This window comes from Muntiacus reevesi, chromosome 19, assembly GCF_963930625.1.
Source record: "Muntiacus reevesi chromosome 19, mMunRee1.1, whole genome shotgun sequence".
Taxonomy (NCBI): domain Eukaryota; kingdom Metazoa; phylum Chordata; class Mammalia; order Artiodactyla; family Cervidae; genus Muntiacus; species Muntiacus reevesi.
In genome coordinates this window covers 32,271,515-32,291,898 of record NC_089267.1, presented here as the reverse complement: position 1 = coordinate 32,291,898, position 20,384 = coordinate 32,271,515, and the positions used below count along the sequence as shown (strand labels likewise).

The window sequence follows — 20,384 nt, the reverse complement described above, 5'->3', positions numbered from 1 at the left end:
TTCTCCAGGGGATCTTCCCAACCCAGGGATTGAACCCAGGTCTCCCACATTGTAGGTGGATTCTTTACCAGCTGAGCCATAAGGGAAGCCCAAGAATACTGAAGTGGGTAGCCTATCCTTTCTCCAGCAGATCTTCCTGACCTAGGAATCAAACCCGGGTCTCCTACAGGGCAGGCAGATTCTTTACCAACTGAGCTAATAGTTATGGAAACTTGTAGTAAGTACAGAATGATAATCTTACCTGGGAGATCTATGAATGAGGGAGCACAGGTGTGGCAACCCCAGGAGGTGGTGTCTGGAGACACAAGCTGACCGGATAATAGGTGAGGATGCAGGTCAGTCTGTAAGTTTCAGGGCAGGATTGTAAACTGCATACTTTGGTCTACAAAGCCCCCAAATGACCTTCCACCTGCAGCTCTGCCCTCGTGATGTGCTGCCTTCCTTCTCAGCCTCCGTGCCCTCATCACTCTGACTGTCTTTCTAATCACAGAATACTAAGCTCCTTTACACACAGAGCCTTTGGCATTCCCATTTCTGCTTAAATGTCCTCTCCCCATAAAGGCTTTCTCAGGACACTCTGCAGCACATGATTCCATTTTAATTACCTGCATCACTTGAGGACTTTCCCCCTAATTACCTACATCCTCTCCACTAGAACACAAGCTCAGCGAAAGCAGGGTATCTGTTCGTCTTGTTCCTTGTTGTGTACAATAATACCAGCTACTTTTACAGGTACTAGCATATACTGGGTGCTTTTTAAATATTTAAATGAGTGATTGCATCAGCAAATGAACATTGCTGATTATTATTATAATTATAATAATTAATACATTGGTTAATGAATTACTCGACTTGAAATAGGGAACTGACAAGATAAAAGTTTCTGTAACTAAAAATATTTGAAACCAAATCTTTGCAGGAACTAGTAAGAAGAGGAAGGCTGTCTCCAGATGCAAAAGTCTTAGTAAATGAAGGGAATGAAAACAGACAGCAGGACTGAGGTGATGGAAGAGGTCATGCTAAATAGATTGAGTCTTGATGGAGAATAAGACTTCTATTAATATTAGGCATGGTGGAAAAAAACAGGTTTGCATGTAGTAATGGGAGAATGCCAGCCCTCCCTCTTGTTTTGAGAAATGTGGGGGAGTAAATATATCTCATTCAAGAGAATGGGAGGGTATGTTTTAGTTCAGTTACTAGTAAGAGGGATATGGATAAGAGGGATATCTACACAAAAGTGTTGACAGAGTAGTATTTGTTCATGACATTATGTGAAAATTGTGGAAGGGGAGACAACATCTCAGAGGAGTGTGGTGGTGGTGAAGACTCCGCCAGTAAGAGGAGTGTTGAGTAACCCAAAGGATAAGGGAAGGAAGCTTTTCTGCAGATGTGGGATTACAGAGATGCTAGTCATAGCAGAAGTGATTTGCCACAAACATGCAACTTAGATGCAAGTTTACACGGAAGCTGGTAGTACCTGGTCTAACCTCAGAGAAGAAGCCCCATCTGCCCAGAAAGAAACAAAGGACCTTGATCTGCGCACAGCTTCTTAACACTCACACAGAGGGAATAGCTTTTCATCACAATGCTGGGGAATGGTGGTTTTGTGCCAGGCACTGGTGGTGGGAGATAGCTAAAAAGGCAAGTTGGACTAAGAATAGGGTGTTTCCTGCCTCCTCTGCAATAATTCACTCGGCTCTGTAGGCTACTTATTCTTCCCAGAAAAAAATAAGGCAAACCTAGTGGATGGGCTTGAGCAGCAAGCAGTTCATTCTGACCTGCCCACCCAGACTCTACATCCATGCACACTCCTTAAGGTGAAATGGACGGCTAAGGGCACACCGATTTTCTGAAGGTAGTCACTGAATACAATCCTTGGTCTAAAATGGAGCATTCATTTGGATTCTTAAATACTACACAGCTATTTGTTGTCTCTTCCTAAAGTTGCAATGCAAAAGGTAATCTCTTACACTGAACAGCCATTAATAGGCATACCCTGTGTATCAAAGCACTCTATATGGATGCTACTCACTTGTCTCAACAATCTCACACTGTCAGCACTATATTCTGCTTTTACAAATGAGTATGGTGAATCTTAGAGAAGATAACATATTAAACACACACACACACAAAATGCACCTAACTTCAAAACCCATATTCTTTCAAGTACACCTCACTCTAGAGCCACATAGAGTAAGACTCAGTTTCACAGACAAGGTTTTAGCTTGTCAGAGAAATGTTGCTCTGGGAAAACTGAAAGTGGAGGAAACAACATGTTAGATAGAGGTAGTTGCTGCTTTGAAGTGTTTTTGGTTCAACTTGTGTTTTGCACCCCACTAGTACTCTTGCCTGGAAAATCCCATGGACAGAGGACCCTGGTAGGCTGCAGTCCATGGGGTCGGAAGAGTCGGCCATAACTGAGCGACTTCACTTTCACTTTTCAGTTTTATGCATTGGAGAAGGAAATGGCAACCCACTCCAGTGTTCTTGCCTGGAGAATCCCAGGGATGGGGTCGCACAGAGTCAGACACGACTGAAGTGACTTAGCAGTAGCAGCAGTGTTTTTTGAACAGCCAGTACCCCTCTCCTCTGTTGATTAATTTGGTGGCCCCTGAGTAAGGATTTGATACATTTCTATGTACATAGGACATACCTTGAGTGGGAAGAAAAAGAGGCAGAAGTCAATCCAGTATATTCAGGCTAATGTCCTGCAGGAGGTCAGGTAGAGGAGAGAAAAGTGGCAGTTCTGTTCAGAAGGGGGACAAGAAGGGGACAGAATATCATGGATACACTGGAATTTGAGCGGGGCTTTGTTGCGATTCAGTTTATGTAAGAGAAACTGGAAATTTGCCCTTGAATAAAGTTTTCTGTGAATGATCGAGGTTTGCTGGAGGTTTGTTGTTGTTAGTGGTAATTGCTTGGTCTGATTGGGAGTTGGTTCAGGAGCCAGGGTGGCTGCAAGAGAGGAAAAGCTGGTGTTTTCCCCAGTTTACTCAAGTAAAAATTTTGCTTTCCATCGGGGGACTGCAGGGTCCCCCCATCATTAAGGGATCGTTAAGGGAAAGGAAAGTCCCTGGCTCCTTGTCGGTTTGGAGTAAACAAAAGCTACAGTGGAACAGGCCCTATCTTCCCTCAGAGTTCCTCAATTGAGGGATAAAGGTCACCAATGTGCCTGCTTCTGGAAAGGGGTGGGCACTGGGGAGGTCGCCGGCGTCTGTGCTTGGATCTGCCACAGTTAGTTGCGTTGAAATAAGAAAGTGAAAGCTCAGGAAATCCTGAGAAACCCTCTTCCCTTTTTTGGAAGGTGCTACTTAGCGGGGCACGGGAAAACCCCAGATCCCCCAAATCATTAGAGGAGCTGGGCGGCGAAGCGGGAGAAGCGGCCGGGCCTGGTCCACGGCGCCCTGGGCAGGAGAGCCATGGAGAAGTTCCGGGAGGTGTTGAACCTGCACCTCAAACACCGCAACGCTCTGGGCTACGGCCTGGTGAGCCTGCTGACGGCGGGCGGGGAGCGCATCTTCTCCACCGCGGTGTTCCGGTGCCCGTGCAGCGCCGCCTGGAACCTGCCCTACGGCCTGGTCTTCCTGCTGGTGCCGGCGCTGGCGCTCTTCCTCCTGGGCTTCGTGCTGAGCGCGCGCACCTGGCGCCTGCTGACCGGCTGCTGCGCGCGGGGCTGCGGCGCGGGGCTGCGCGGGGCCCTGGTCTTCGCGCAGATCAGCGCCGCGGCCGCGGTGGCGCCGCTCACCTGGGTGGCCGTGGCGCTGCTCGGGGGCGCCTTCTACGAGTGCGCCGCCAGCGGGAGCGAGGTCCTGGCGCGCTACCTGTGCCTGGGCCGCGACCCGCGCTGCGCCGCCCAGCTGCCGCAGGTGCCCTGCCAGCAGGCCCAGGCGCCCGACGTGAAGGAGCTGCAGACGGAGCTGCAAAAGGAGCTCACGGCCCACTCGCAGGTCGGGCGCCCGCGCAGCATGCGGGGCGGGGGGTCGGAGAGGGACTGGCTTCCGCGGGGCGGGCGGGGAGGTGGACATGTGCGCCCTTGCTCCTGACGCCGAAGGCAAGCTAACTAGAATGGCTGTTGGCTTCAAATGAGCCAATGGGCAAATCTATCTATCATCTATCTTCCCAGGGCTTCCCAGGTGGCGCTAGCGGGAAAGTGCCGATGCAGGAGACCTAAGAGATGAGGGTTCCATCCCTGGAGAAGGAAATGGCAACCCTCTTTGGTATTCTTACCTGGAGAATCCCATGGACAGAGGGACCTGGCGGGTTACAGTCCATAGGGTCGCAAAGAGTCAGACTCCACTGAAATGACTTACCACAGCACATCATCTATCTTTCTTTCTCTCTCTCTCTCCCTACCCCCTCCCTCCCTCCCTCCCTCCTTCCTTCTCTTCCCCTCTCTCTCTTTCTTTCATCTCGATGCTATTTCTTTCTTTTCCCCCTTTAATTGGGGGTGTAGTTGACTTACAATATGATGTTAGTTTCAGTCTTACATATGTGTGTGTCTTCAGAGTCTCTTCCCTTATGAAAGTTAAAGTGAAGAAATAGCTCAGTCATTTCCCACTCTTTGGGACCCGGTGGACTGCAGCCTACCAGGCCCCTCTGTCCATGGAATTTTCCAGGCAAGAGTACTGGAGTGGGTAGCCTTTTCCTTCTCCAAGGGATCTTCCCGACCCAGGGATCGAACCCTTGTCTCCCGCATTGCAGGCAGACGCTTTACCATCTGAGCCACCTAGGAAGTCCATTATAGGTTTTTATAAAAAATGAGTATAACTAATGAAAAGAGGAAGGCACTCGGGCACTCTGTTGTGTCAGGCACGTGCCCACACCCAACACCTTGCAGGGTCCTTTATCTCTCTTATTATTCTCTTTTGTCTTTACAGCGGGTACCTTGAGTCCAGGTCTGGCTGACTCTAAAGCCATCACCCCACCCTGCTTCTGGGCTTGTAAAGCTCAGAAGTTCTTAGAAATGAATATTTGTTTCACTGGATTTTCTGAAATTCCACATTTTGAGTTCCAGGGATTCCACATATAAGCTCCTCCATGGATCCTTGACATATGACTCGGAAAAAGAGTTAACTTGTCAAGCAAGCAGTTCTACTGAGGGGTGGGGGGAGGGGTTACTGCCACGTCTTTCTCTTAAGGGAATAAGACCTAACTGTTGCTAGTTCATCATCTTAACTCTGAGTAGTTCAAACTTTACCTGTTGATTTAAAAATTTCTTTTTAAGAAAGTGACTAAATCGCCGTTTTGTTGTGTTTACCTAAGGTGTTAGGCTGGGTCCTGATAGCCCTTGTTATCATCCTTCTCCTGATTTTTACATCAATCAGTCGGTGCCTGTCTCCAGTAAGTTACCTGCAGCTGAAATTTTGGAAAATCTACTTGCAACAGGAGCAGCAGATTCTGAAAAGTCAAGCCACAGAACATGCCACGCAACTGGCAAAAGAAAATATCAAATGCTTCTTTGAGTGCTCACAGCCACAGGAATACAACACTCCAAGCATTAAAGCCTGGCAGCAGATTTCATCACTGTATACTTTCAATCCAAAGGAGCAGTACTACAGCACTTTGCACAAGTATGTGAACAAAAACCAGAAGAATCAAACTAGCACGTCTTCTGAAGAAGATGCAATGGTTCCTGTTCTTGGTTTTGTAGATTCATCTGATATGAACAGCACTGCAGACTTATGACCTTGTTAATGAATGGGAAAAGAAAGCTCTTCTGAATTATTGATTCCTTAAAAAAAAATAAATGTGGGTATTGTTTATGACTCCTCTGTTTGAGCTTCCAAGTTATGGGAACATAGAATATTAAATCAAATAGAAATTTAGAACTTTATCTCTCTATTATTTTAATTAAAAAGTAAGCAAGGTTAAATGGTTCACTTAGTGTGACAGTTCAGTTCATATCAGTTGCTCAGTCGTGTCCGACTCTTTGGGACCCCATGAACCTCAGCATGCCAGGCCTCCCTGTCCATCACCAACTCCTGGAGTTTACCCAAACTCATGTCCATTGAGTCGGTGATGCGACCCAACCATCTCATCCTTTGTCGTCCCCTTCTCCTCTTGCCCTCAATCTTTCCCAGCATCAGGGTCTTTTCAAATGAGTCAGCTCTTCACATCAGGTGGCCAAAGTATTGGAGTTTCAGCTTCAACATCAGTCCTTCCAATGAACACCCAGGACTGATCTTTAGGATGGACTGGTTGAATCTCCTTGCAGTCCAAGGGACTCTCAAGAGTCTTCTCCACCACCACAGTTCAAAAGCATCAATTCTTTGGTGCTCAGCTTTCTTTATACTCCAACTCTCACATCCATACATGACTACTGGAAAAACCATAGCCTTGACTAGATGGACCTTTGTTGGCAAAGTAATGTCTCTGCTTTTTAGTATGTTGTCTATGTTGGTCACAGCTTTTCTTCCAAGGAGCAAGCGTCTTTTAATTTCATGGCTGCAGTCACCATCTGCAATGATTTTGGAGCTCAGAAAAATAAAGTCAGCCACTGTTTCCACTGTTGCTCCATCTATTTGCCATGAAGTGATAGGACTGGATGCCATGATCTTAGTTTTCTGAATGTTGAGCTTTAAACCAACTTTTTCACTCCCCTCTTTCACTTTCATCAAGAGACCCTGGAACTAAGTCAGAATATTTATATCCCTAGCCTATTTGCTATAATGCTGCTTTCAAATAAAGCAATCTAGTAGTGAAAACAGCAAAGTAACAATTGAACATCATACCTTTCTTTAAGGTATCTGATGTTCATTTCAAATTCACTTTTGTGCAGACAACACATTGTTTGGGTCTTTAAAATCCTGGCTTTTAAAAAGCAAAGTAATTGAGCATGGCTCATGTTTAGCCCTTCTTCCTCTTTAGGCAGAGCCTTGCTTCTGCTTCCATTTTCCTCTTGTAGCATAGGGGCCATTATTTAGCGCTGGTCAGCAGAATGGGATATTCCGTTGTTGCGCATTATATATTGCAAGAAAGTTGGCAGCAGAAACTGTATGATCCATTTTTTTTCTATTCCCTACTGAATGATTTTGAAAATCATATGTCTACTTTCATTTTTGCTTCATTTTAAAATTTCTTCAGTATATTCTTCTCTTCAATATTTTTCCTGGCCTATCATTTATACTCATGTATAATATTATATTCAATTGTGTCATATGCTCTCCATTTGATTGACTTATGTTCCACTTTCTCTTGCATGGTCTTCAATATTATTGTGAAAGTATATATGCTTAAGATAAAAATGATAATAATAGAGAACTGTGTGGAAGAAAAAGTGAAATTACCTCATTCTTTTGCCATATGTTCTTCCCAGAAAAAGCTGTGCATTTTGTGTGTACATGAGCATTATCTCTTACTCTAAATGGGATTCTGCAGCTTTTTCACATAAAATATCATTGTTCCATGTGTATATATACATTGCAATTTATCTCCTGAAAAATTACTGCATAGTATTCTACTGAGGAGTAGGAAATGATTTCTTTTTTGTTAGAAACGAATATACACACTCATGCGCACATTCATACAGTATACAGAGATAAGCACAAGGCTTCCTTGGTGACTTGGTGGTAGAGACTGACTGCCAATGCAGGACACATGGGCTTGATCCCTGATCCAAGAAGATTCCATGTGCTGCAGAGCAACTAATCCTGTGCACTACGGCTATTGAGCCTGTGCTCTAGAACCTGGGAGCCGTAACTACTGAAGCCTGCACCCCCTAGAGCCCAAGCTCCACCCCAGGAAAAGCCACCACAATGAGAAGCCCACACAACACAATTAGAGAACAGTCCCCACTCACCACAACTAGAGAAAAGTCAGCGCAGCAACGAAGACCCAGCACAGCCAACAATAAATATTTTTTTAAAAAGATAAGCACCAAATTGTCAAAATTAGTCAATTCTGAAGAGTAATAATGGGTCAGAGGATTCTTTTAAACCTCATGCACTTTTGATCTTTGGATTTTTAAATAATAAATATTAACTGTATGATTAGAAAAGATTAAAAAGAACCCTTATTACTGGTGCAGGACTTTATAGTAAATAAAGAAGTTTTGCATCTTTCACTTCATTTTATTTTCAAGAGTTTGTGGAACACCCATGAAGCACATCACTCACACTTGGTTGTTTAGTTGCTAGTTTGTGTCTGAATCTTTCGTGACCCCATGGACTGTAGCCCACCAGGCTCGTCTGTCCATGGGATTCTCCAGGCAAGAATACTGGAGCGGTTTGCATTTTCCTTCTCTAGAGGATCTTCCTGACCAGGGATCAAACCTGCCTCTCCTGCATTAGCTGGTGGATTCTTTACTGGTGAGCCACCCGGGAAGCCCCTCGTTCACTCTTACAAGTAAGAAATTGAAGGCTAGAGAGGTCACGTTACTAGTCCAAGGTCACATGGTAGAACTGAAGCTAGGGGCCCAATCCTCTCTGGATCATGTGGTGCAAAGTGGCTGCTTAGCTGTTTTTATTACTGGGTTAGATTCCCACTCTCCACCCCCATTTTAAACCCATGAGTCCTGGTGGGGAGAAAAGATACAGATGTCCTTAGTGACCCCTGGGAATTTTCATCTCATCCAGAAACTTGGCAACTCTTGATAGCTAAGGCCACTTTGAATAAGCATGGTGATATCAGGACACAGTAGTTATTTCTTGGTGGGAATACAGTCACCCCGTTTTCGCTGGATACATGCATCACGCCTCTGACCCTGGCCCCAAACAGGCTGTGTCATGGACTCAAGAAGCATTTCTATACTCAGTGTATGCTTTTTTGCTGGCTCACCAAATGATTCTTCATAATCATGATGGCTTCATGCTGCTCTAAAGCCTTAAACTCAGAAGAGATGCAGACACAGCTGCTATTAATATTTGCTGAAAAACAACCATGTTGTTCTAAGAGATGATTCCAGAATATATTGAGTACTGGTAAGATGATACAACTTACAGAGCATAAGATTAGGCATGTTCTTTTTGCTCCAGCCAAAGCCAGGGACAGTAAGGTCAATGCTCAGTGAACTGTTTAAAGAGGCAAGTCTCCAGGAAAACTTCTGAGAGCAGATTAGCCTCGGACACAAACCTCTCTGGTTGAAAAACATCTGGGAACATCTAATTGTGAAGCCTCTTATCTACCAGGTGACCTGTTATGAATAACTCCACCAGGATAGAAGATGGAGAAATGCTCCCATCTGAGTCAGCCTGCAACAGTCACCGCTGCCTATCTTGTCAGCAGCAAACTCCCACTGAGCGCCTACATGTGCCAGTGCTGGGCCTGCCTTGAAATCTAAGCTCTAGTTGTCTTGTTTCTTCCTTTTCATTACCTAGTTATGAACTCTTACGTATTTCAATGTAAGCACTGTGGAACTGATTATAGATGCTTACCTAAGGAAAAATACATATATTGCAAAAGGGATATGGGGACTTCCTTGATGGTCCAGTGGTTAGGACTCTGTGCTTCCACTGCAGGGGGCACAGCTTTGATCCCTGGTCAGGGAACTCAGATCTTGCACAAAGCCTTATAAAATTAGACCATGAGGTCAGAGTGGTAAGGAAGCAGGGGCAGATCATGGAAGACTTTGGGGCCGGTGTAAGGACTTAGGTGTTTACTCTGAATGAACTGAGTAACTACCTTACACATGACCTACAACAACTAAATCATCTGATGACTCTTTGCAGACCACTGAATCCTTGGGGATAATCAACAGAAGGCAAGAGCATGCTGACTCTAAAAAAGAAGTGATGCTTTCTTTTTGACTATAGTTGACCATAACCCTGGGAATACAGAAATGATGACTAAGACCTAATGATAGTGTGGAATTAAAGTCAGAGAGGAAGTATGTGAGTGTATGTCTGTGTGTGTGAGTATGTGTGTACATGAGTTCTCTTATCAAGTACATTTTTGATAGTGTGTTTTTTCTAGGAGGATATTCACTTGAGAAAACTTGGTTTGGTAAAATAACTGATACTGGTGAGAAATGAAGCTGTCTAGTCAGAAGTCACAGATAGCTTTTAAAACTCTGAAGCTCACATTTCCGTGATTCCCCTTGTCAAGTTTTGGGCTCCACTTAACCAGTGCCTTCATCTTCACTATCAACATTTTAATAGGTTGATTTTCATTCAAGAAACATTAAAACATATACTGAGAATAACTATTGTATGTGGGAGTCTTTATGATACCATGATTAAGAGCTCAGTCACTGGAGGCAAAATACAACAGACTGGGTGGTGTATAAATAATAAAAACTTATTTGTCACAGCTCTGGAGGCTGGGAAGTCCAGGATTCAGTGTCTGGAGGAAGCTCACTTCCGGGTTCACAGATGGCTGATTTTCTTGCTGTGTCCTACACGGTGAAAGAGGCGAGAAAGCTGGGGTCTCTTTCATAAGGGCACTAATCCCATTCATGAGGGCTCCGCTGTCACCTCCCAAAGGCTCAACCTCCAAACACCATCATGTTGGGGGTTAGGTTTCAACATATGAATTTTAGAGGGACACAAACATTCAGTCTATAATACTGTGTTGATGTTCTAGCTCAGCCTTTACTAAGGAAATGACCTTAAACATCTCTCCAAATCTCAGTTTCAGCATTTCTTAAAAATGTAGAATAATCATAAGTATTTACCTAAATGGTTTTTGTGAGGGTTAACTGAGATAATGCCTAGAAGATGCTCAATAAACATAACTTATTTCTATCATTATAAGACAGTTGGCTAACTGGTTTGGAGAAAAGGAGAGAAATAAGATGACATTTAGTCTCAAGAAATTGGTAAAAAAGTAAGTAAACAGTTAACCGTAATAGGCTTCCCTAGTGACTTAGACAGTAAAGAATCCACCCGCAATGCAGGAGACCTGGTTTGGATCCCTGGGTCAGGAAGATCCCCTGGAGAAAGAAATGGCAGCCCACTCCAGCATTCTTGCCTGGAGAATTCCACGGACAGAGAAGCCTGGTGGGTTACAGTTCATGGGTTTGCAAAGAGTCGGTAACATCCTCCTCCATCCTAACCATAACAGGAGTAAGAATAAGATGCATGATAATAGAAACATAAGCAAAGTGTTTTGAGAAAAAAGAAAATAAATTCTGCCCAGAAATATTTAAAGACATTGTCGTGAAAGAGGATAGTTTAAGGCTTCATAGTGAGTTGGATTCCATTCATTAAGGAGGGACTGAAAAGTCAAGCCTACTAAAACTGTAATAATCTCCCAGGTCACCCAGAGCCTTCCAGTGAAGCTTCCCTGTGTTACATTCCTATTGAGGAATGCTGCTTAAGAACACGGTAATCAGTATTAAGTCCTAAGGCATTCTCAACCCTACCACTAACCCTCGAGGTGATGTTTCACGGTTTCTCCACCACAGCTTTTCCTCTGCAGCATTCTTTTCTTGAACTCAACCTCTTTTGAGGGGTGGCGATTGTGTTTTTCAATGCAATGTTTCATTCTGTGTGTGTAGAATTTTATTTATTTTTTAGACAGTGGCAGCTTAAGAATCTATCTAATTGAAACCAATACTGTTATGGAGACTAACTCAGAATTCTTCCCAGCATGTTCACAGTGTCTGGTCACCTTTTCTCATGTATTAAACAGTGATTGTCACAAAGAACCCGATATTCATGTGTGCATGTATGCTGTCATGTCCGACTCTGCAACCCCATGGACTGTAACCCACCAGGCTCCTCTGTCCATGGAATTTTCCAGGCAAGAATATTAGAGTGGGTTGCCATTTCCTTCTCTAGGGGATCTTCCCCACCCAGGGATCAAACCTGCATCTCTTGTGTCTCATGCATTGGCAGGTGGATTCTTTACTGATGCACCACAAATGTTTTATTTTGACATTTATTGTGGATCAAGACACACCAATTTAGCACATGAATTTTGAAGGGTCGCAGATAGCAGTCTGTAGCATCATCATTCAAAGCATTTAAAATCTACCTGCCCTCCACTCCATCCCACCTGTCTACTGCTACTTTGTAATATTTTCCAATATATAATATCAGATTTAATCAGTCTTCTGACATCTTACCACACACATTAAACAGTGTGAAAGTGAAAAGCTCAGCCTTTCCTCTTCACTCAACTGGTTCTCTTTTCAGTCACTGTCCCGATGTCTTGTCTGGGATTTGATTCTCTCCCACTTACAAGTCAATAGTTAACCTGTTACTGTATCATGGAGGCTGGCAGAAGAGGCAAAATTTCTGGGCCAATGAACAAAAACGCTTACTCACAGCAGAGCAGACAGTGTGAGTGTTGTGTTTGCATTGGTTCCCTTTGCATCCTATGTCCTAGGGGGAACAACACAGAAAACTAAGATGGATTCTTATACACATGCACTGTGTCGCAGGAGAGAACACGGAGCTTGGATCATCACTGCTTCATAGCAAGAGTAATCCAGTCTGCTTTTTGTCCGAGAGAGATTATTCTCTCAAGGCAGGTTGCTGCAAACACAACCCTAAGAGATGACCTAGTAAAAAGCAGTCAGAGCCTTGCATTCCTGGCATACTAGTAAGACATGCAAGAGTACGAGAGGCTCATGGAGGGCTGTCTCCTATCACACAATATCTTCTATCTTTCAAACCCCGTTTCAAATCATACCTCCCCCTCAATGCATCCCCCAACTACATCAGTCCACACAACTTCCTTCTCTGAACTCTCACAATGACATCTCTCAAACTCATTGTGGCACTTGATCATACACCTGCTTTATTTCATATTAAAATTATGTGTTTTCTCTTCCAAGAATGATTTTATGCCTTCTGAAGACTTAAAAAAGAGATTATCTTGTAAATGTCACAAAACAACAAAATTGATTAAAAACAAGTGAGAATAATTAAATATATTCTTTCATTAAGAAGAAAAAATATTTTAAGTATCACAAATACTTCTTGAAATTTTAAGACACAAAATCCTTGACCATGAAAATATATCAATAACCAGAGATTGCATTTTGGCCAATACACTACCATTTCTTGACTTGAAAAGCATGTGTTTGTAAATCACATGATTTTTTTTTTTTTTTTTTTTTTTGGGTTGGTCTTTTGTGAATGGTACTCCATTTCTTAAAGGCATATTATAGCAAAAAAAAAAAAACTACAAAAATATATTTAATATTTTTCTTGCATATAGTAATGAAACAAAACTTAAGAGACAAAAGTTTTTTTTTCTTGGAGTATCCACTAACAACTTGAGTTACTGATGTTCCACAGAATACAGTTTGGGAAACAATACCTCCAGTAATCAGAGGCAGATGGAAAATCAACTGTTGTTTGGACTGCCTCATAGTATTCTCAAATCACATAGTCTATCCAAAAATAGCAACTTGAATGAACTCAAGTCCAAGACATGGTCAAGTTATGGGGCAACATTTCAACGGCCAAGCAAGTAGATGGATACATAGGGGATTCATTAAACTGTAGTTTATTTCATGGAGACCAGATCATCATGTGTGTAGGCATCTTTAAAGATACTTAAAAGCACTAGGAGAGAGGGCAGTGCATAAAATAAAGAACAGATGTTGTTCCTCTTAAAAATCAAAACAATCCTTACCCTTTCTCAGCTCCCAGCTCTGCTCAAGATTTCTTGATGAGACAATGGTTCCAATTCAATTCCTATGCAATCTAAGAAGACTAATTTTAACAGGCCTTCATTCTTTACCTTTAAATCTGCTTGTCACTGCTCATACCAACAGAATTCCACAATCCTGCCAGCTTCCTAACTACTGACACATTTATTCCCACTAGATGCTGCCTAACTCTCTCGGCAGATGTGTGCTAAAACTCTCTGTATAAAATAAGCATTATATTTTCTAAAAATTTACATCTTTACTCCATATTCTCAATATCCCCACTCCAATTTGAGATTCAGTCATTTATACTTGTTTAAAGAATACTGAATAAATGCAATCATCAGCAGTGAAAGGCGATCCAAAGAGGTACTTCTGGTTAAAATTGTTGGTTTGAAAGTACGTATTCAACCACAATCAAAATAAAAAGATTTTTTTTTCATGTCATAAAGCAACCAGAGAAAAGGAGAGGAAAAAGCAGTACATTTTTTCGAAGTTGGAAAGCAGATGTTAAGTGGTGATTGTCCTAACAGACCTGAGTGAAATCTGAATCCTGAGCCAGAACAAGAGAAAGATAAGAAGTAATATGATTTGTGCCATAGAACCTGTAAAACAAAGCATGAGGAATCAACAGCACTGATCATCTTGAAATGGGGCTGGCGGCAGAGTTAAAAGTATAATTGACTAAAACCTGGTTTAAGAATTGATCCCTCAGATCCCTGCCTCCATTCCAAGCAGCTGGACAGCTATTTCTCCCTAGCTTAGCAAACAGGGGGGTTTTAATCACTAGATAGAGGGTTTCTTTTAAAAAAAAAAAAAAAGTGATATTTTCATCTTTATTCAGTTCAAAATTTGTCTTCTTGGCTGTGCAGCATGCACGATCTTAGTTCCTCAACTAAGGACCGAACCCTCGCTCCCTGCAGGGAAAGAGCAGGGTCCCAAACACTGGACCAAGGGAAGTTCCTAGTTACAATTTTTTTTTTAAACATTTCTGAACTGAGACAACCGGCTAGTTGAAGGCAGGAGTACTATACTGAACAAAGTGGAATAAAAGTTAAAACATACATACTGAATTTTATTTTCCCTTGCTTGGCTCCCAGAATGCTGGCATTTAGGCCTATATTCTCCAGGCAGTAGGTCAGAAGAATAGCAAATTGAACTACCCAAGAGAAGAGATCTCAATAAAATGACACATCTTGAGATTCACATTTAAATTCCCCAATTGCCATACTGCCAGGGTGGCCGGCAGCTGGGACAACTAACACCACGTCCGCAGTCTGAGTGGCAAGCCCACCAATTCCCTGGGGTGCTTTTAGCACACCAATTGAAAACGCAACATCCTTTAAGAATTGATTTTTTTCTCTTTCTGTCTTCCCCACCATCTAAAGAAGGGCTGTATATCTCACTTATCATTCCCGCCCCTCTATGAGCCCTGAGTTTTAGTGCCAGGGCTCTCACACAAATCCAGTTTCACATCCTGAGTGGAATATAATTTCATAGGAATATCATTCTGGAATGATCTCATATCCAGCAGAGGCTATGAACAAACTTCAGGCTTGTTCATTCACACCCAGAGCCAAGGAGAACGCAGACCCTTCTCCCTTAAACAGAGAATGTGGTTGGGGTTCACAGCAAAGTCCACCAGCTGTTCATGGATATTATCCTGCCCACAGCCACCTGTCTGCTTGCAGACTGAAGCCTGGGCCCAAAACAGCCACCACTTCAAACCACTCTGCACAGTATGAGGAGAGACTCGAGAGAGCATCTGAGCAAACAAGCCTTGCCTCATAGACACTCCGTGTGTTCCACGGGAGGGATCTGGGTCAGGAAACACTAGCAGAAATGATTAACACTCCCCTATCACAGTCCCATGAGAGAGAAGGATGTCCAGAATCCAAATGTTAAGGATCCCTCCTGTAGCTGCCTGCCATCCTTAACTCTTTAACTCAGTTGCTATCCAACTCTATTAACAGAGTCAGAAAGCAGGCTATTTAACTCTGAAACTCAATGTCAAAGCCAGGTCTAGCTCAGTCCATCAGGACTGAGATAAAGTGCGACCAGAGAAGAAATAATGTGCTTTCAGAGGCTTTCCAAAATCCTAGCTGAAAAATCACCAAGTTGTAATTTTTCCAAAAAAATCCTTACTCCAATCTGCATCCCACTCCCAATGAATCTTCATAAAATGATCCAGAAGAGGGTAAAACAAGTGAGTGGCCTGAAGGGCTATAAATCTAAAGTTACTTTAAAATAAAATGTTTACTAAAATTAAAAAATAATAAAATAAAATCTTTCAGTTTGTTATTCTATGTTGAAGCCCATAATCTGCAAGTTCCACCAAAGTTGATATTTTATCCAATATGAGCAGAAAACCAAGGAGCTCCAGTGATTTGAGAAAAGTATGAAAGAAATCAAAACAAATGGAAAAAGTTACTGGAGGAAGCAACCTGTACTTTGAAGAAAATTTTTTATTTTTTTAAGAAAACTTTAAAAAAATCTCCCATTATAGATTTTAGAGGTATAAGAGGAGACACGACATATATGAGATGAGAATAGAATTGTATTAAAAACATTTAAAGACAAAGGAGTTCTTGTGAATTAACAGCATGATAGCAGAAATTAAAAACTGCAATGGGAAATTTGGAAGATAAACTTGAGGAAATCTCCCAGGAAGTAAACTATTAAAATAAAGAGATGGAAAGGAGAGAAAATAAAATGAAAATAGAGAACCAGTCTAGGATATCGAACATCCTACTAATAAGAGTCTAGGGGAAAACAGGAAAAATGGATAGAATAGGATAAGAAATCATCAAAGAAATAAGTTGGTATGCTTTTTACCAAACAGATAATAGATTTCTATATTGAAGAGTTCATCAGATGATCAGCACATTGGAAGGACACAGACCCACAGTGAGATGCATCATGGCACAATTTTGGAACAAAGAGAATAAGAATATCCTAAAGCTTTCCAGAGAAATAACAGACCAAGAATCCAAAATCAATGGCATTGAATTTCTGAAAAACAGTTGGAAGCTTAATGATCATGTTTTCACAAATTTTATCCCCTATTCACTCTTTATCATGAAGCTCCCAAGGTATGCAGTTTCAGAAGAGGGAGGACTCGAAGAAAGGAAAGTCATAGAATCAAGGAAACAAGGGGTCTCATAGAAGACGGAGGACAAGGAAATCTCTATGACAATGAGAGGAAAAGACAAAAATGATGGTAAAATTAACCCCTGAAAATAAGATTAGCTCAGGAGGAGAAGGGGACGACAGAGGATGAGATGGTTGGATGGCATCGCCGACTTGATGGACATGGGTTTGCGTGAACTCCGGGAGTTGGTGATGGACAGGGAGGCCTGGTGTGCTGCGATTCATGGGGTCGCAAAGAGTCAGACACGACTGAGCGACTGAACTGAACTGAATAAGATTAGCTAGCCCTAAGATTAGTTGAGGACTAGAGAGGAAGTTAAAAAGGTAACAAAATTACACATCCTTAGTATTTTGATGGAAAACCATGGAGACATCTTTCAAATAGCTTGTCGTGTTTTTAAATCACCTTCCTTAAGGAGACAGAGATGAGGACTTCCCTGGTGGTTCATTGGTTAAGACTTTACCCTTCCACTGCAGGGGCATGGATTCGATCCATGGTCAGGGAACCAAGATCCCACATGCCATGTGAGCAGTCAAAAAAAAAAAGAGAGAGAGAGAGATGAATTCCCTTTATTGACTGTGAGTTGAACTTAGTGACTCATTTCTAACAGATGGGAAAATAGTGGAAGCAATGGTACTGGTGTCTTCAGAACTTAGGTCATAAAAATGTGCTGCCACCTCCTCTCTCTCTCTCCTAAATTGCTTTCTCTGGTTGAGTTTAGTTGCCAGGTTGTGAGGGTGATGGAGCAGCCAGTGGAGAGGCCCCTGTGGTGAGAAATTGAAATTTCCTGCCAGTAACCATGTGAGTGGCCTGTCTTGAAATGAAGCCCTCCAGTTTTCATCAGCCTTCAGATGCCTACAGACTCTGCTGACATCCTGATCGCAGCTTTGAGAGAAACCTTGAACCAGAATGAACCAGGGTTAAGTGTTAGTTACTCAGTTGTGTCTGACTCTTCGTGACGTTATGGACTGTAGCCCGCCAGGCTCCTCTGTCCGTGGGTTTCTGCAGGCAAGAATACTGCAGTGGGTTGCCATTCCCTTCTCCAGGGGATCTTCCCTACCCAGGGACTAAGCCTGGGTCCCCTTCATTTGCAGATGGATTCTTTACCATCTGAGACAGATGTAAGCCCAGAACAAGCCAGGGTAAGCTGCTACTGAATTCTGGACCCACAGAGACTGTGAGATAACTCATTGTTATTAGGTAATTATTTTTAATTATATTAACATTTTTGGGAGGAAGAGGACCTAAAGGAGAATGAAAGAGTCTTAGAACCAGTAGGCAGCTAAAATGGAGAAGAAGAATCAGGATGGAGAAATCTAAGATAAGTATTTTAACAGAGAGTTGTCCAGTTTCAAACCTGGCACTCTGTCTTTATTTGGTCTGTGATCATAAAATTTCATAGGTTTAGTGGCTTAAACAACAAAAAACCATTTATTTCTCACCGTTCTGGAGGCTGGGAACTTCAGTATCAAAGTGCAGGCAGATTTGGTGTTTGTGAGAGACCTGCTCCTGGTCTTCAGATGGTGGACCTGAAGATGCTGTACCCTCATTGGGTCAGGAGAGAGCCATCCTGTGTCTCTCTTCTTAGAAGAGAATTAATCCCATCATGAGGGCCTCACCCTCAAGACCTTATCTAACCCTAATAACCTGCCAAAGATCCCACCTCCAAACATCACACTGGGGTGAGGGCTTCGACCTAAGACATTCTGTGGGAAACCAACATAACCAATGTTCAGTTCATAGAATAGTCTTTCTGCTGATTTTTTTTTTTTTTTAAGTTTGCCAGTGAACAAATCAAGGAGATATTGGTGGCCTATTAAAGAAGCAGGGTCAAAAAGATATTTTTTGTTCTTTTAGGATTGTAGAGACTTGAGCATACTTTTAGGCTAATGAGCAGGAACCATGTGGAAGGTGAAGGCAGATAAGTGACTAGGAAAGTTTCCTGAGGAGGTAGTGGGAGCTACAGTGGGCCTGTGTCTCTACAAGCAAATCTATAGACTGGAAATTATTCATTAATTTCTCTTCCTGGGGTCTTCCTCCTGACATCAATATCAAGTTTTCAGGTCTCAGTAACCTTTTTAATTTTTTGAAAAGTAGGGCTTTCCAGGTGGCTCAGTGGTACAGAATTTGCCTGTATTGCAGGACAAGCAGGAGACTTGGGTCTGTTTCCTGGGTCAGAAAGATCCCCTGGAGAAGGAAATGGCAACTCACTCTAATATTCTTGCCTGAGAAATCCCATAGACAGAGGAACCTGGAGGGCTATAGTCCATAGGGTCACAAAAGAGTCAGACATGACTTAGAAACTAAACAATAACAACAAAGGATACTTTAGATAATCTCCACGACCATGTTTGGTGCTAAACTTTTATTTTTATAGCTGTTTGTATAAAATCTACCATCCTAAAGCTGAAACGAACTTTCTAGGTTATTACATGGTCTGCCTGCTTACCGCCAAGCCAGATTTGCTGCAGACATTTTTGCCTCTAAAAGGTAGCTACCAGGCATATCATTGTGTTCAGGTACATTTAACTGAAACTCCAATACTTTGGTCACCTCATGCGAAGAGTTGACTCATTGGAAAAGACCCTGATGCTGGGAGGGATTGGGGGCAGGAGGAGAAGGGGACGACAGAGGATGAGATGGCTGGATGGCATCATCAACTCGATGGGCATGAGTTTGAGTAAACTCCGGGAGTTGGTGATGAACAGGGAGGCCTGGCATGCTGCAATTCATGGGGTCGCAAAGAGCTGGACAGGACTGAGCGACTGAACTGAACTGAACTGAACTGAACATTTAACTTTTGACTTTCAAGTATCACAAGTCTTCACCAAGAGATGGCTGGCCCAGTCTGTGCATAGAAACACCATCTTATTCAACTCTTGGACCTGGAGAAGTTGAATTCTTGGCAAAAAAAAATTGCCCCTGGAGCTGTCTAAAGTGAAGCAACTAGTATTGGGCCTCCTTTCTGCCATTCATTCATTTCGATTTGACATCCTTAGGAGATACCCCACCCCAACTGTTTAGAAAAGTTTAAAGAAGAAATTTCTACCTCTCAAGTGGGTTGAAAGGCACATGGATCAGACCTGGAGCTCTTCCAGGTGACTGAAATGTCTCAGGCAGCCATATGACAGTCATAGGTTACAGATTTTAGGGACTGCTGATAGGGGATGGGGATTTGTTTCTTTCTGTTATTTTTAAAAATTTAACTTTTGTTTTATATATGGAGTATAGTTGATTTACAATGTTATATTAGTTTCAAGTATACAGCAAAGGGATTCAGTTATACATACACTCTTTCTGTTAGTTTCAGAGTATCTCTGTAGCAGTAAAATTTATGACCATGGACATTTTTTAGTTATTGGATCCAGCTTTCATGCAGCTTTTCCTGTTTTGTTTTGTTTTTTTTTTCCAATAGTGGCATTTGTCAGCTTTTTACAGGATTCTGTGTGAACCTTTGGAGAATCTTTCCCAAAAGGAAATTATGCCATTTCTTCTAATCACTGGTAAAATGGTTTTAGAAGAGTTGGTCATTCAGCTCTGTGACTTTCCATGGCCATCCTCAGCGGTCACTTTTTGGTGTGGACCATCAGCAGTTTCAGAACACAGGGTATTCTGGAGCAACTTTGTAGCCACAGTTCTACCCATCACGGGGAAGAGTTCCTTAAAAGACCCCACTGCCGAATCTCCCCATCT

The 20,384-nt window shown here is 42.5% G+C and overlaps 1 protein-coding gene across 1 annotated transcript; it reads left to right on the top strand.

Moving 5' to 3' along the window:
• The first annotated feature begins 3,291 nt into the window (after positions 1-3,291).
• On the top strand, positions 3,292-5,847 carry CALHM6 (calcium homeostasis modulator family member 6). Its single transcript, XM_065911675.1, has 2 exons — positions 3,292-3,947; positions 5,263-5,847. The coding sequence occupies exons 1-2, from the start codon at positions 3,420-3,422 to the stop codon at positions 5,683-5,685; spliced, it is 951 nt and encodes a 316-aa protein (XP_065767747.1). The 5' UTR covers positions 3,292-3,419; the 3' UTR covers positions 5,686-5,847.
• The last annotated feature ends 14,537 nt before the right edge of the window (positions 5,848-20,384 follow it).

Bases quoted from the DNA above. Each gene is read 5' to 3' on its own strand.
- CALHM6 (XM_065911675.1), top strand. From the start codon at position 3,420: ATGGAGAAGTTCCGGGAGGTGTTGAACCTGCACCTCAAACACCGCAAC. The intron at 3,948-5,262 runs GTCGGGCGCCCG...TGTTTACCTAAG, and splicing joins AGCTCACGGCCCACTCGCAG to GTGTTAGGCTGGGTCCTGAT.